This window comes from Schistocerca serialis, chromosome 11 (genome assembly GCF_023864345.2).
Source record: "Schistocerca serialis cubense isolate TAMUIC-IGC-003099 chromosome 11, iqSchSeri2.2, whole genome shotgun sequence".
NCBI classification, from domain to species: domain Eukaryota; kingdom Metazoa; phylum Arthropoda; class Insecta; order Orthoptera; family Acrididae; genus Schistocerca; species Schistocerca serialis.
The window spans coordinates 51,818,698-51,836,803 of record NC_064648.1 but is presented as its reverse complement, the minus strand read 5'-3'; the positions used below and the strand labels follow the sequence as shown (position 1 = coordinate 51,836,803).

At 39.6% G+C, this 18,106-nt stretch overlaps 1 protein-coding gene across 1 annotated transcript in view; it reads right to left on the bottom strand.

Moving 5' to 3' along the window:
• Positions 1–1,455: 1,455 nt before the first annotated feature.
• LOC126427162 (zinc finger protein 234-like) overlaps positions 1,456–18,106 on the bottom strand; it is a 125,398-nt gene continuing 108,747 nt past the window's right edge. Inside the window, exons 6-8 of the mRNA XM_050089387.1 lie at positions 4,730–5,622; positions 4,478–4,645; positions 1,456–4,393 (exon numbers count right to left, since the gene is read on the bottom strand). Of these exons, the coding sequence (XP_049945344.1) occupies positions 3,969–4,393; positions 4,478–4,645; positions 4,730–5,622 (1,486 nt within the window). The 3' untranslated portion in view covers positions 1,456–3,968. The remainder of the gene's footprint in view (positions 4,394–4,477; positions 4,646–4,729; positions 5,623–18,106) is intronic.

Sequence of the window (18,106 nt, the reverse complement as noted above, 5' to 3'; positions counted from 1 at the left end):
GATTAGTTTATTATGGATATATAATCAGTTTGTAATGTATCCTTCAATAACTTTGTAATTTTAACTTTTATACTACAAACTGCAGAGATTATAGGAAAAGTAATAAATCTTATTAATATTATTGAGCTAGGCCATCTTTTGTATGGAAATAACCAACCAACCTTCGATGATGCACCCATCTGATGCAGTGTTACAGCCTTTCATAATCTGCGAGGCTAGACCTTCACAACTGGTAACAACATTTGCTGGCCCCAATGCTGTCATTCTGAACCACAATACTCCATCACTGTCCACTGGCATCACCATTGCACCAGCTTAGCCACTGCCCAGCTGATGTATCTTGGCAGCCCTCATGCTGTCCCTGCTGGCTCAGTACATGGTCAGCACAGCTGTTGCCTCGGCACCACCAAACCACTATATCAGTGCATCATTTCAGTTGGCTGCGTATATTCCTACAATAGCCAAAATTATTTCTACAATAGCCAAAATTGGCCAATTCGAACTCTAAATTATTGTACTATTATTTGTCACTTCTTAAATACTTTTAGTTTTTTATTCATGTCCACTTTTTTTACTGCATTTTGGAAATTATTTGTTTCCCCTATTAGAACGTTGCATCCTTTAGCAAGAGCCACCGGTCCAAAGGAGCATTTTCAAACATCAAACTACTACTTTTGTAATTTTGAAATAATTAGCCTGCTGCTATGGAGGGGGAGTGAAGTGTGTGTGGTAGATTGATAGACCGAGTGGGGAACACTTTATAAAATACGTTTCACTTCAGAGCTGTGGCTAGTCAGGGGCTAGTTCTGTATCAGTTACCACTGTATATGCCTTGTTCACATTCATACAATTCTGACAGAGGATACTGATGAGGAGACACTTCCGAGAAGCATCCTTAGTGAGGAAAACCTAGAAAACCATCCAGTAACCAATGAGACCGCTGTTAATGGTCACATGGGGCCATAGGCCATAGCCGGGATAAATTTGGCTCACTATTGGCAACCAGCTTTCAGTCTGATCAGAGGTGTGCTTCTATTCCATTCTCCAGCACTATGCCCCTCAGTCTGTTAATGGCCTTAGAAGTAAAGTTCTGATGTAAATACCAGTTAGTTGTTTTAAAGTACTCCTCATTGTTGTTTATTTTAAACAATATGCTTGATTACCCTTACTCCTGGATCCACAACCTACAACTGACTTGTCCTTGACAATTCTTATACAACAGTTTATTCCGTAGTGATTAGCTTAGGTTATTATTTTAATAGGTGCAGTTACACCCTATAATTTATGGCTATGTACAGTGTTTATGTAGACTCAGTTCTTTGGATGGTTTTCCACACAACCACTGAATATGTTTATTTTCTGCTTACATCTCATGTACCAGAGAAACACCATATGACCCATCCTTAGCTGACGCCTATAGATATTCAGTCCATATTGTGTACCTTTTTTTAACATGTTACTACAAATTTTACTGTTTCTTAGAGATTCATATTATGTATAGTCGCCACACTTTGTAGTACATTTTCATATTCATTGGAATATAAGGCTATTGTCCAGAAACCCGGTTTTTCTTTCCTTTTATTGGAAAATAATATTTAATACAAATGTATGCGGATGTTGTCTAGTATGAATAACCCATACAGCAGTTGTGGATGTACTATCATAGGAAAGATGAAATACAATGTAATCATATCACTACAAAGTGTCACAGCTGAAGTGTAGCAACACAGAACAGTGCCAATCACTTAATTATAACTATCTCCCATTGTTACACATATGATGAAACATACTAAGCCACTTTCAACAATAACAAATAGGTAGGAAATCAAAATTAAAAACAATCATTCTGAAATTGAAACTGAAGCATAAGTACAATTTTCCAAAAACCTCATGTATATTTACCACAAATTAAGAAAAATACCCACAATGGAAACATCTTTGAATATAACACAAGAAATATTTAGTGCTCACGTTCTGAGCTCTCCCAAGTGTTGTTCTTGTGTATAAAAAAAACTGGAATCAAATCATAACACCTAATGTTTGTTTACCTATTTTTTTTTTTTTTTGTAGGACTTTCGCAGTATTAGATGCTGAACAAGTAATTAAGAGCTTTGTTGGATAACACTTACCTATATTATCTCTGAATTATGTACAGAGCTTTGTGAAACAAAAATATTTCACAAAAAATATAGCTATTGTGCACTAGTGTAAATGGCAACCAAGCATGATGAATTTCTTAGATTACACATTTCCGCATCTGACCCATTTACATGAAGATGCACTGATGGGCAAAAATGTCATGAACACTCTTCATGAGGAGAATGAATGCCGCGTTGTATGCACATGATGCAGTAAGCAGATTACAAGTATATAAGCAGACCAGAGATTTACACTTTTTGTTCTATCAGTAAGATGAGCTGCAAACATGTACATTTAATGATGTAAATGACTTTAGCAAAGGGCAAGTTAAAGTGGCATTGCAGTTGGGAACTATAACCTCAAAAGTGGTGAAGTTGGTACAATGGATCTATGCTACTGTTGTGAACATCTGAGGAAAGTGGCTGATAGGTAATAAGTCCATCACATTATGATAAGATGTAATACATCTATACTTCTTCACAAAGTATGGAGGTCAGAAGCTTGCCTGCTCTGTAAAGCTGGAGATGTGGCAATATGTGGCATATCTAATGACAGAAAACAACGCTGGGGCAGCCATACACGTTTTGGAACCCACAGTTCAATGTACATTGTTGAATGTGTGGCTCTGGAACATATGGTCACTGTATGTTTCCATACCGATCCACCAAAACGTTCACTTGCAACTGCAGTGGGCAAGGGATCATTGAGGCTGGTGTGAGGGTCAATTCAAATGTTAACTGTCAGGATGGGTGACATTTCCTGTTACACCAGGTCAGAGTCACATCCAGGTATGCTATCATCTAAATGAATGGCACCAAATAGAGGGCCCATTATGCTTTGGGGGCAGTCACTTTGGCTCCTGTGGGACACCTGTTAGCAACAGAAGGCATCATGACAGTTGCAGACTACGTGACATTCATTGCAACTGCATGCATTCCTTCATTCCTGGTGTGCTTTCCCATAGTGGAGGCATCTTTCAGCAGGATAATTGTCCATGTCACATGTGCATGGTCTGAGTAGCATGGTAACTAACACTGATGTCTTGACCATACCATTTAGGTAATCTGAACGTGTGGAATACAACTGGTGCAACATACACCCAGAAGCATGTAAATGATGTGTCAAGTCCATATCACGTAGAATTGTCAAAGTACTGTATTCCAAAGGCGGCCAAACATGCTATTAAGCAGGTTATTATATTTGTTGTTATGTTTACTAATGCAGGATTAGTACCAACAGAACATAAATGTACACACTATTAATGACACACCATGTCTCTTGAGAAAACATATCTGAGTAAAATAATTGTTATAATCATGTTTCTCCAGTTTTGAGTTTACTAGTCTCAATGAAGCTAGTGCCATGAATATATTTTTACTGTCACTGTTTCTAAAATACAGTTACAAGTACTACATGATGACTTTGTTTGGAATATTAAGCAGCAAGTCATCACATTTCCTTGGCCTTATACTGAATATTGCAAGATACTTATGATTACTGACAAATGTAAGGATTTATCACAATTCACAATCTTCTTGTCGCAAGATCAATAGGAAAAAGCAGCAGTGCTAATGACAAAAACACATTTGATTCATGTTTCTTGAGTATTTGGTAATACCATTTCTTGACATCTGAAGCTACAGATATGAATTTTTTGTCACATCTGTTAGCACTCTATAGTACGCATCATTACAAGTTTTTTCACAATTCTACCAGATTTTAAAGTTATTTCGCCGAAAGTACAATTTATTGTCCCCTGGTACATACATTATTTTATAGGCCTTGAGGGCACCAACCACGAAAACCTATTTGCATAAACTAACACATACTTACAATTTCTTTCTGACGTGAAGGAATGCATGTGTCTTGAGAGTATCCAAGTAAGTGAAACTTTTGTCCCAGATACCACATTTGTGAGGTCCACTTCCAGTGTGTTGAAATGCATGTGTCTTGAGATCACCTGATGTAGAAAAAGATTCCCCACAGATCTCAAATTTGTGAAGTTTCTTTCCAGTGTGAATTAATACATGTTTCTTGAGATCACCTAACATAGTAAAAGATTTCCCACAAAACTCACATTTGTGAGGTTTCTTTCCAGTGTGAAGTAATAGATGTTTCTTAAGATTGCCTAATATAGTAAAATATTTCCCACAAATCTCACATTTGTGAGGTTTCTTTCCAGTGTGAATCAATGAATGTTTCTTGAGAGAGCCTGACGCAGCAAAAGATTTCCCACAAATCTCACATTTGTGAGGTTTCTTTCCAGTGTGAATTAATAAATGTTGCTTGAGATCACCTAACCTAGTAAAAGATTTCCCACAAATCTCACATTTGTGAGGTTTCTTTCCAGTGTGAATTAATGAATGTTGCTTGAGATCACCTAACCTAGTAAAAGATTTCCCACAAATCTCACATTTGTGAGGTTTCTTTCCAGTGTGAATTAATGAGTGTTGCTTGAGATTATCTAACTTAGTAAAAGATTTCCCACAAATCTCACATTTGTGAGGTTTCTTTCCAGTGTGAATTAAAACATGATTCTTGAGATAGCTTGACGCAGCAAAAGATTTCCCACAAATCTCACATTTGTGAGGTTTATTTCCAGTGTGAATTAATGAATGTTTCTCGAGATCACCTAACATAGTAAAAGATTTCCCACAACTCTTGCACATGTAAGGTTTCTTCACAGTGTGAATTAATGTGTGAGCCTTTAGATAACGTGACTGGGCAAACCATTTGTCACAAATATCACATTTGTGAAGTCTTTTCCCAGTATGAATGGAAACATGTCTGTTGAGAACACCAACCCTAGCAAACAATTTGCCACAAATGCCACATCTGTGAGTTCTGTTTGCAGTAAGTAGATCAGCCTGGGCACTGACATTAACAGCTATAGACAAAGTTCCATAATTACTTGTTTTCTCTCTATCATTTGTCATATGTGTGTTACATATGTCATTAGAGGGCTTGTTTGAATCTTTCCAAGTTTCCTTACATGAAGACTGGTCATTGTGTTCTGTGACAGAAACTTCTGCCTCGCTATCCAACGAGGTAGTGGTTTGATGCTCATCACTATGTCCATATTTTTCATGACTGTCTGCAGTTAAAACTCGACAATTCTCACTCATTCTCATATGCTTTTTCAAGCCAACATTACTGTGAAATACCTCACCACACCACTTACAAACATACGAAGGTGGTTGCGTTCCACCAATGTGCATAAACACATGCATTATGAGTCTGTATTTTGAAGAAAAGCTCTGTTGGCAGAAATTACAGCTATATACATGTAATTCCTTTTCCCTCGTACTACAGTCATATTGGATGGCAACTGAGCATTCCTTATCAACAGTCATATCTTCTGTATTGGTACTGAACCCATGTGTTGACTTCTCCATGTCTATCACCAATTCATCCTGGACCAGTCTATGGTGACAAGGTTCTTCACATGATATGCTGCACCTCCCACCACTAGTCCGAGTAAATCTGAAAAGTGGGGAGGATAACGTTAAATATTGAGATATAAAACAAAGAAAAAATATTTGAGTGACCATAAATCCAGTACTATAAGCCACAAGTCATAAAAGTGCATACGAATTGACATATTCAGTAACTGTTACTGATTTAAAATTATAATATTTCACCAGAAGTAAAGAACTGGTGAGGTAAAAGTGGTTTAAAACGAAAATAACCAGAGGTAATTCAATAATGATTATTCTGAGTCACTGCCATTTGATCTGAAATTTTTAGATTAGAACTAAAATACTTCACTTTCACGTGTTACAATCTTTTTAAAATACAGTGCTACAAGTCAATAGTCTACAACAATTTATGAAATTTAACAAAAAATGAATCAATTACATGTTTTAATTCAAAATTTTTAAGTTCAAGGTATTTCAGATTTATTTAAGAGAAATAATTTCTAAATGTTCCTCTTCGATTATGTTAGCTCTGTAAGTGCATTCTCCTTGTTTCGCCAACACTTTCACCTCTAGAAATGGTAAATTTATTTCACCTGGTAAACAATTTTTTTTTGTTTGATTCCAAATAAATCAATTACAAGTGCAAGCATCAATATTTTCATTTGTTATCTACAATGGATGTTGATCAGCTGGACAATGACTGTTCATCAACAAGAATCAATGTGACATCAATCAAGAGAATTAATTTGCATACTGATGAATGAATGTGAATGACACTTGCAGATGGTTTTAATCTAAAACTTTTTTTGGCACTGCAACTTATATGAAGCCTTCCACAAATGGAAATATTGTCTGAACAGATGGAAATGGTTGCAAATTTTCCAGTACACTTGGAGTGAGCCTTCTTGAAAATTTTTACATCTTCCCAACATCTGGTCTCCTGGCATTGCAGAACACCGTTGACTGAAGGACAAACACATAAATGGTCACATCACCACCCATTAAGTACTGAAGGGTAACACTACATACTGAGTGGCGGTGATAACAGCTGATGCATGAGCTACACCTGTAGTATCTGGGTTTCATTATTATACCTGCAGTTAAACCCTTTCCCACAGAAAAGAACTGTAATGCTTTTCAGGTCCCCAGTACGTAAATAGGTGGATATGAAAGATTACAAACTACTGAAGGTGTGCAGGCTCCAGAGTTTTCTCTTGTTCTGACTGTACCTTTTGACTTTTTTCCATTGTGTTGAGTATATAGTTTTGTTAGGCATGGTATCTGGTAAATTTCGAGTGTTTTTGAACAATTAATTGGATCACACGACTTTTTTAAATGTAACTGGTATCATGGTGTGTCAGATTCTAGAAGTTGACAACTGAATCACTAAATATTGTAACTTTAATAACTCAATAATTTACAACTTGTATTTTCATACACATGAAAGTGAAGTAACTGAACACCAATAATGATAAAACACATCAGAAAAATATGCAAATAAGATTTCAAACAAATACCTTTCTGTTTGTCAAAGTACTAGAAACAAAACTTACAATTAAAATTTTACAATATGCCAGTCAACCATAAACCAACCAGAATAAGAAACAGAATTTCTGGAAAGCTTTAGCAATAAATAAATTTTGAGGTTTTTATTTATAAACTGTTTTAGAGACCACCATGTAAGCATTGTGTAGATACTGGGTGCTTCTGTCATATCCCTAACCTTCACTGCACAGCATTTCGTGTGGCAAGTACATTGATAAACTATTCATCTACATCTACACGATTACTCTGCTATTCACAATAAAGTGCCTCGCAGATGGTTCAATGAAGCACTTTCAAACTCACTGTCTACCATTCCAATGTCAAACGGCGCACAGGAAAAACGAGCACTTAAATTTTTCTGTGCGAGCCCTGATTTATCTTATTTTATCGTGATGATCATTTCTCAGAATTTAAGTGGGTGCCAACAGAATGTTTCCCCAATCGGAGGAGAAAACTGGTGATTGAAATTTCATGAGAATATCCTGTCACAACGAAAAACGCTTTTGTTTTCATGATTGCCACTCCAATTCAAATACCATGTCTCTGACACTATGTCCCCTATTTCGCGATAATACAGAACGAGCTGCCATTTGTTTTACTTTTTCAGTGTCATCCGTCAGTCCCACCTCACGCAGATCCCACACCACACAGCAATACTCCAGAAAAGGGTGGACAAGCGTGGTGTAAGCAGTCTCTTTAGTAGACCTGTTGCACCTTCTAAGTGTTTTGGCAATGAATTGCAGTCTTTGGTTTGCTCTGTTGTTGTTATCTTCAGTCCTGAAACTGGTTTGATGCAGCTCTCCATGATACTCTATCCTGTGCAAGCTTCTTCATCTCCCAGTACCTACAGCAACCTACATCCTTCTGAATCAGCTAGTGTATTCATCTCTTGGTCTCCCTCTACAATTTTTACCCTCCACGCAGCACTCCAATGCTAAATTTGTGATCCCTCGATGCCTCAAAACATGTCCTACCAACCGGTCCTTCTCCTTGTCAAGTTGTGCCACACCTCTTCTTCTCCCCAATTCTAGTCAATACCTCCTCATTAGTTATGTGATCTACCCATCTAATTTTCAGCATTCTTCTGTAGCACCACATTTCGAAAGCTTCTATTCTCTTTTTGTCCAAACTATTTATCCTCCATATTTAACTTCCATACATGGCTACATTCCATACAAATACTTTCAGAAACGACTTCCTGACAGTTAAATCTATACTCGATGTTCATACATTAATCTTCTTCAGAAACACTTTCCTTGCCATTGCCAGTCTACATTTTGTATCCTATCTACTTTGTCCATCGTTAGTTATTTTTCCCCCCAAATAGCAAAACTCACCTACTACTTTAAATGGCTCATTAGCTAATCTAATTCCCTCCGCATCACCCAACTACATTCCATTATCCTAGTTTTGCTTTTGTTGATGTTCATCTTATATCCTCCTTTCAAGACACTGTCCATTCTGTTCAGCTGCTCTTCCCAGTCCTTTGATGTCTCCGACAGAATTACAATGTCATCGGCGAACCTGAAAGTTTTTATTTCTTCTCCATGGATTTTAATACTTACTCCGAAGTTTTCTTTTGTTTCCTTTACTGCTCGCTCAATATACAGATTAAATAACATCGGGGAGAGGCTACAACCCTGTCTCAGTCCCTTCCCAACCACTGCTTACCTTTCATGCCCCTCTACTCTTAATTGCCATCTGATTTCTATACAAAATGTAAATAGCCTTCAACTCCCTGTATTTTACACCTGCCACCTTTAGAATTTGAAAGAGAGTATTCCAGTCAACATTGTCAAAAGCTTTCTCTAAGTCTACAAATGCTAGAAACATAGGTTTGCCTTTTCTTAATCTTTCTTCTAAGATAAGTCGTAGAGTCAGTATTCCTCACGTGTTCCAATATTTCTACGGAATCCAAACTGATCTTCTCAGAGGCCGACCTGTACCAGTTTTTCCATTCATCTATAAAGAATTCGCGTTAGTATTTTGCAGCTGTGACTTATTAAACTGAAAGTTCGGTAATTTTCACATCTGTCAACACCTGCTTTCTTTGAGCTTGGAATTATTATATTCTTCTTGAAGTCTGAAGGTATTTCGCCTGTTTCATACATCTTGCTCACCAGATGGTGGAGTTTTGTCAGGACTGGCTCTTCCAAGGCCATCAGTAGTTCTAATGGAATGTTGTCCACTCCCGGGACCTTGTTTGAACTCAGATCTTTCAGTGCTCTGTCAAACTCTTTATGCAGTATCGTATCTCCCATTTCATCTTCATCTAAATCCTCTTCCATTTCGATAATATTGTCCTCAAGCACATCGCCCTTGTATAGACCCTCTATACAAGGTGTTACAAAAAGGTACGGCCAAACTTTCAGGAAACATTTCTCTCACACAAATAAAGGAAAGGTGTTATGTGGACATGTGTCCGAAAACGCTTAATTTCCATGTTAGAGCTCATTTTAGTTTGGTCAGTATGTACTGTACTTCCTTGATTCACCACCAGTCGGCCCAATTGAAGGAAGGTAATGTTGAATTTGGTGCTTGTGTTGACATGCGACTCATTGCTCTACAATACTAGCATCGAGCACATCAGTACGTAGCATCAACAGGTTAGTGTTCATCACGAATGTGGTTTTGCAGTCAGTGCAATGTTCACAAATGTGGAGTTTGCAGATGCCCACTTGATGTATAGATTAGCATTGGGCAATAGCCGTGGCGTGGTACGTTTGTATCGATACAGATTTCCAGAACGAAGGTGTCCCGACAGGAAGACGTTCGAAGCAATGGATCGGCGTCTTAGGGAGCACGGAACATTCCAGCCTATGACTCGCGACTGGGGAAGACCTAGAATGACGAGGAGAATGGATGAGGCAATTCTTTGTGCGGTTGACGATAACTCTAATGTCAGCGTCAGAGATGTTGCTGCTGTACAAGGTAATGTTGACCACGTCACTGAATGGAGAGCGCTATGGTAGAACCAGTTGTTTCGGTACCACATACAGCGTGTGCAGGCACCATGAGCAGCTGATTGGCCTCCACGGGTACACTTCTGCGAATGGTTCCTCCAACAATGTGTGAATCCTCATTTCAGTGCAAATGTTCTCTTTACGGATGAGGCTTCATTTCAACGTGATCAAATTGTAAATTTTCACAATCAACATGTGTGGGCTGACGAGAATCCGCACGCAATTGTGAAATCACTTCATCAACACAAATTTTCTGTGAACATTTGGGCAGGCATTGTTGGTGATGTCTTTATTGGGCCCCATGTTCTTCCATCTACGCTCAATGGAGCACGTTATCATGATTTCATACAGGATACTCTACCTGTGCTGCTAGAACATGTGCCTTTACAAGTATGACACAACATGTGGTTCATGTACGATTGAGCTCTTGCACTTTTCAGTTGAAGTGTTTGTACACTTCTCAACAACAGATTTGGTGAGCGATGGATTGGTAGAGGCAGACCAATTCCATGGCTTCCACGCTCTCCTGACCTCAACCCTCATGGTTTTCATTTATGGGGGCATTTGAAAGCTCTTGTCTATGCAACCCTGGTACCAAATGTAGAGACTCTTCATGCTCGTATTGTGGACGGCTGTGTTACAATACGCCATTCTCCAGGGATGCATCAGCGCATCAGGGATTCCATGCGACGGAGGGTGGATGCATGTATCCTCGCTAACTGAGGACATTTTGAACATTTCCTGTAACAAAGTGTTTGAAGTCACGCTGGTACGTTCTGTTGCTGTGTGTTTCCATTCCATGATTAATGTGATTTGAAGAGAAGTAATAAAATGAGCTCTAACATGGCAAGTAAGCGTTTCCGGACATATGTCCACATAACATATTTTCTTTCTTTGCGTGTGAGGAATGTTTCCTGAAAGTTTGGCCGTACCTTTTTGTAACACCCTGTATACTCCTTCCACCTTTCTGCTTTCCCTTCTTTGCTTACGACTGGGTTTCCATCTGAGCTCTTTATATTCATGCAAGTGGCTCTCTTTTCTCCGAAGGTCTCTCTAATTTTCCTGTAGGCAGTATCTACCTTACCCCTCATGAGATGACCCTTTACAGCCTTACATTTGTCCCTGATTAGCTATTTTGCACTTCCTGTCAATCTCATTTTTGAGACGTTTGTATTCCTTTTTGCCTGCTTCATTTACTGCATTTTAATATTTTCTCCTTTCATCAATTACACTCAATATTTCTTCTGTTACCCAAGGATTTCTACTAGCCCTCGTCTTTTTACCTACTTGATCCTCAGCTGCCTTCACTATTTCATTCCTCAAAGCTACCTATTCTTCTTCTACTGTATTTCTTTCCCCCATTCGTGACAATTGTTCCCTTATCCTCTCCCTGAAACTCTGTACGACCTCCGATTTAGTCTGTTTATCCAGGTCCCATCTCCTTAAATTCCCATTGCAGTTTCTTCAGTTTTAATATACAGTTCATAACCAATAGATTGTGGTCAGAGTCCACATCTGCCCCTGGAAATGTCTTACAATTTAAAACGTGGTTCATAAGTCTCTGTCTTACCATTATATATTCTATCTGATCCCTTCTAGTATCTCCAGGATTCTTCCATGTGAACAACCTTCTTTTATGATTCTTTAACTAAGTGTTAGCTATGATTAAGTTATGTTCTGTGCAAAATTCTACCAGACGGCTTCCTCTTTCATTTCTTACCCCCTATCCATATTCACCTACTATGTTTCCTTCTCTCCCTTTTTCTCTACCCACAATATTATCTATGTGATCGTTCGAATTCAGGTTATTTGTAATCCGTAAGTATTTAGTTGAATTTACAGCCTTCAGTTTTATGTGACTATCGTGTAATCGTAATTTAGCACACTTCTTATAGGACTCATGTGAATAACTTCATATTTTCCCTTATTCAGGGTCAGTTGCCACTTTTTGCACCATACAGATATCTTATCTAAATCATTTTGTAAGTCGTTTTTATCATGTGATGACTTTACAAGACGGTAAATGACAATCATCTGCAAACAATTTAAGACAGCTACCCAGATTGTCTCTTATGTTGTTAATATAGATCAGGAACAATGTGGTTCAAATGGCTCTGAGCACTATGAGACTCAACTGCTGTGGTCATAAGTCCCCTAGAACTTAGAACTACTTAAACCTAACTAACCTAAGGACATCACACACATCCATGCCCGAGGCAGGATTCGAACCTGCGACCGTAGTGGTCGCACGGTTCCGGACTGCGCGCCTAGAACCGCGAGACCACCGTGGCCGGCTCGAGGAACAATAGCGGGGAACGCCGGATAATACTTGTTTTACTCGATAACTTTCCGTCAATTAGTACGAACTGTGACCTTTATGACATGAAATCACGAATCCAGTCGCACAACTGAGGCGATACTCCGTAGGCACACAGTTTGGTTGGAAGACGCCTGTGAGGAACAGTGTCGAAAGCCTTCTGTAAATCTAAAAATATGGAATCAATTTGACATTCCTTGTCGATAACACTTATTACTTCAGAGTATAAAGAGTCAGTTGTGTCTCACAAGAACGATATTTTTCTGAAAACATGCTGACTGTGTCAATAAATCGTTTTGTTCGAGGTACTTCATAATGTTTGAATGCAGTATATGTTCCAAAACCCTACTGCAAATCGACGTTAGTGATATAGGCCTTAAATTTAGCGAATTACTCCTACTTCCCTTTTTGGGTATTTGTGTGACTTGAGCAATTTTCCAGTGTTTAGGTAAGGATCTTTCGGTGAGCGAGTTGTCGTATATTATTGCTAAATATGGAGCTATTTTATCGCATACTCTGAGAGGAACCTGACTGGTATACAGTCCGGACCAGAGGCTTTGCCATTATTAAGTGATTTAAGCTGCTTTGTTACTCCGAGGATATCTACTTCTATGTTTCTCATCTTGGCAGTTGTTCTTGATTGGAATTCAGGAATATTTACTTCGTCTTCTTTGGTGAAGGAGTTTCGGAAAACCGTGTTTAATAAATCTGCTTTAGTGGCACTATCTTCAGTGACTTCACCGTTGTTATCGCACAGTGAAGGTATTGCGTGTTGCCACTGGTGTGCCTTATGTATGACCAGAATCTCTTTTGGTTTTCTGCCAGATTTCGAGACAGAATTTCGTTGTGGAAATTATCGAAAGCATCTCGCATTGAAGTACGCGCCATATTTCGAACTTCTGTAAAACTTTGCCAATCTTGAGGATTTTGCGCTCTTTTAAATTTGGCATGCTTTTTTCGTTGCTTCTGCAACAACGATCTGACCCACCTAGTGTACCATGGCGGATGAGTCCCATCACTTATTACTTTATGTGGTATTTATCTCTCAATTGCTGTCGATGCTATCTCTTTGAAAACATACCACAACTTTTCTACACTTACATGATCAGATCGGAAGGAGTGAAGACTGTCTCTTAAGAGGGCGTTAAGAGCATTCTTATCAGCTTTTTAAAATAGATATACTTTGTGTTTCTTTTTGATGGTTGCAGTGATGATGGAAGTGCACATGTATTTTATCAACACACATACTACAGCCTGGACAGTAACACTGCTGATGGTTTACACCACATTTGTTAAAAATTTTGGGATGATAGCTGTTACCTCTATTTTATTCCTTCCTTTGTTCTCTCAGTTTTCCAACCAAAGGGCTGTCATTATGAACAAAAACAGTTTCTTACATTCGATTTATCTACGCCAGTACTCCTCTATCCAACAACTAGTTGGGTTGGCAGATCAATGGGACTTCGCAACCTTTACTCAGTCTTTTGGCCGAGGCTGGTTGCAAAGTGCCATTACATATTATACAGGCTAGTATTACGATGGGGTCGCCATTCCCAAAGTCCCTCCCCCCGTTCCGGGACATAATTAGTGAATTAGTGTTCCCCAACTGTTTCCATCCAGTGTAATCCATGGGAAAATGCGAATGTCTGCAAGCTGTGTAACTGAAGTGGAATGTGGGGACCAGCCTGCTATTCACCTAGCAGGGTGAAGAAAACCACCTAAAAACCACATCCAGGATGGCTGGCACACTGGCCCTTCGTCGTTAATCTGCCATGTGGATTCGATCCGGGGTCAGCACGCCTACTAGAATCCAGGAAGCAGTGTGTTAGTGCTCTCGGCTACCCTGGTGGGTCGTTTCTTACATCACCGTAAAACTATTACATCTGGTTCCACCTACTAAGGAGGGAAGGAGGGAGGTAGGGAAAGAGGGAGGGAGGGAGGGAGGGAGGGAGGGGGAGAGAGAGAGAGATCATGTGAGAACGCTAGCGTTTACTGCAGAATTTGAGGCATCTGCTGCATGATTAGCTGTAGCTAAAAGCAACTTCAACAACCGCTATGGCAATCTGCTGCACCACCCAATTCACTTATTTCTTCAAATTCCTTGATTGTATTCTTCAGCACATTTATTGACATGGGGCCTCTTCACAGCCATTTATTTCAATGATATTCCTGCAATGCAGTGCTGCTGTTCTGATAAAACAGCTGTACCACCTGTGCACGGCATTTCTTCTCAATAGGCACTTCATTTCATACGAAAGAGATACCTTCTTAACTGGGTGTATATACAAACAAGAAAAAATTTCCAGATTTCCCAGCTAGAAACGCGCTTCCTAAGGTGAAAAACTTTTTATTGGGTGGAAGTACATTTTTCCATGTTAAAAGATGGTATCGTTTCGATAGGAGCTATAAACCTTACCAATACATTGAATGGTTATGGATTTATAAGCCTGTATAGAATTTTCTGGCAGTTTAGGAATCTCAACCTACCTGGAGATACGGGCTGGGGAGATACATGGGAGACAGAGAGAGGAAGGGAGGGTGGGAGAGTTAGAGAGAAAACAGGAAAGGAACTAGTGCCTGAGGTGCACAGGATGGAAAGGGGATATGGGAGGGGAGGGGAGAAGGAGAGGGATGAGAGGACCCTTGTGCCTCCTCCCTGTGCTTCTGCTACTTGTAGATATAGCAGCTCCTGTTCGAAGTGCCCTCGGCTCTGCATGCACAGGACCAAGATTTCAGTACAGTTCAAATGCATATTCACTGTTATGAGCATAAGCATCCAGCCATGAACACCTCCACTCCCATGGCAAGTGCTCCATCAACTATCATGCAGCACACTTTGCCCCGTGCACCATACACCTCTGAGCCCATTATGTCGTATGACGTTACTGCAATTAACATGTATGAAGTGTTGCATATGTTCGAATTGTATAAAATGCCTGTCCATACAAGAAACGTTTAAAAACTGGTCTACCAGTAACTTGTAAGGGGTCCGTAGGCCCTTACTATAAGTTTGCAATCGGCATAGGTCGATAGGGCGAACAATCGATTGTGTCATGTTGCGAGAGCGAGTGTGGAGTTGAGTCAGTCCCATGTTGCGGGCAGAGGTGTGTGGAGGCCAGTTGTTGTAATGCAAGGCTTTAACGACAAAGGGAGTTGCCATCGCCGCGGTTTAACCCCTTTGTGCTAGAATAATACCGGGAAAGTAAAGAAGTATTATTACACAAGTGATTAGTGATATTCTAGTGCTAATATTTTGGTTTCGCGTCTACCGCGCCGGCATCTCTTTGGATTGCAATGTTGGATTGCAGTGATGGATTAACGTGTGACGATAATGAGAAATGAAGAGGCCTGTGCTGAGATTAGCCGTATTTAGATATGTATGACGAAGGCAGTGGCTGTCTCCTCCTTTTGTGCTTTTGAGACGAATATAGGTTCGTGATTAGTGAAACTGTGTTGGTGTTTTTCTTGTTACCAGACATTTCATTATTACAGCATTTGAGAAGGACGAACTGGAAAGTAACAACTTCCGTAGCAGTCAATTCCGATTGCCAGCCCCATTAGGTACACGGTCACATTAATAATAATTATTGGGCTGCTATTCGATCAGATCAGGTCGGGTCGAAATAAATCGGAGGTGTTACACCTTGGCGACCGTGACAGGACGTTGTTCAGTTTTCAGACGATTTGTAAAGAACAATAGGCAATTTTATCTTGCTTAACGCGAGAAAATATTTTTTCAATTTCGGATCGAGACAGAGTATAAACTTTAAAATCGCGCCAAGAAACAGTGCATTTTGAACAATACGAAGTAATAGCATCTTACGATTGTGAATAAACTGTTTTTTCGCCATATTAGATAAGAGTAATAGTGTCGATAAACTGTGTTATAATGTGCAAACGGGTAAATCCGCGCGAAAAACTGTGAAAAGTGAACACTAAAGAAAGACGTGTGAACATTACAACAGCAAAACGAGTCAAGAATTCGTCACAAAAGCTTTAAAGAAGTGTTTAATAGTAATATAATGACTGAAATTGCTTTTTGAATGATGAAAATCGAGTAATTTCATGTGGACCCATAAACTGTTATGCAGGCGACAATATATGTGGCGAAGCAATTGTTGAGTGACGTCACGCAGACCCGTGTAGCAGCTGCGCCAAAGAGCTTCGATCCGCGAGGTGATTTCACACGTCATCCCAACTACCTGTGCAAGGAGTAGGTCAGGTGCAGACGCACTACACTGACAGCGATCAGCGAGACCTCGAGCCCCAACCCAGCATCTAGCGGCTGAACTACAAACTACGCCTGCCTGCAGCGCCACGGAGTGGCCGCCTGAGAACTACAACGACTCGCCACGGGTCTTCAGCGCAACTTCGAAACACCGAGCGCCGACCCGGCATCTAGCGGCCGAACTACAAACTAGGCCCGCCTGCAGCGCCACGGAGCAGCCGACTGAGAACTACGACGACTCGCCACAGATCTTCAGCGCGACTTCACGCGGCTCCGGCGGCAGTACAGCGCCATGCCCTCTTCAAACGTCAAAACATCGCGACTCATGGAAACGTCAGTTGGTGAGTGAAGACGACTGGTTAGCATAACATTAAATTGCAGTGTACTGTCTTCACGATAAATAAACAGTTTTAAACTGTCTTTCACCTTAGGAGAAGTGCCCAATTACAGTAATTTCCGAAAAGTTTGCGAAACATACTCTGAAATATAGCATACTTATTGATGCATACTGTGCTGTCTAAATGGTGATTATACAGATATGCTCATTGTTTTTGGGGATTTTACAGTTATAGATTTAATGAATGGTGTGATTTATCTTATTTAAAACGTTTTACATAAATTGTGTATGTGAAAATTGATATTTGAAATTATTAGGTTTTGAGAGTCGTTATGTTCAGTATTCATACGTATTGTACCAATTTTGGGATTAACTGAAGATACCACAGTTACTGTTTGATTAGTTTCGTGGTAATTAGGAGTGTTTTGGGTTACTAGAGGTTATTTTATATTACTTGCCTGTGCATTAAAAATAAACCAAACATGTCTAACGAAGATAAACAGGTTTGTGAGGCAGCAGTTGAAAGGAAAGGGACAGGACAGGAAGACAAGAGATGATTCAGGAATCAGTGATTGTGGATTGTCATTAGAAAGCCCATTAGCACATTCAACTAGTTATCCCAAGACACCGGGACAAACGACAAGAGGTAAGCCAGTTTCAGAGGATGCAGATATACGGTCGATGTTAGCAGAGTTGTTAAAGGAGGCCAAGGCAACAAGAGAAATGGTAGAATAATTCAGAGAATCATTAAAGGAAGATTTCCAAGAAACTAGAAAAAGTTTTGAAATATTCCTAAAATCATTTAAGGAAGATTTACAAGAAACCAAAGAAAACTTAGAAAAGTCAATTAAGGAAACTCTAACACAAGAGCTCAAAACATCGCGAATGAAGATGGAATATAATCTGAAGAAGGAAATGCAGGAGTTACAAGAACAGCTGAAGATGGACATCAACGAGAGAGAGAGAGTAAGCTACAGAAGAGCATAGACCAAGTCCAGGGAGACGTGGAGAAGATGGAAGGAAAGTTAACAAAAAAGATAGAAGACGATATTGAAGAAACTAAAGCCGAATTGGGAGAAAGGACCACCGGAGTGGAAACAAATTGCAGTCACCGAATCACCGAGGTGATGCAGAGGCAGAAACAATGCAATCATGCGG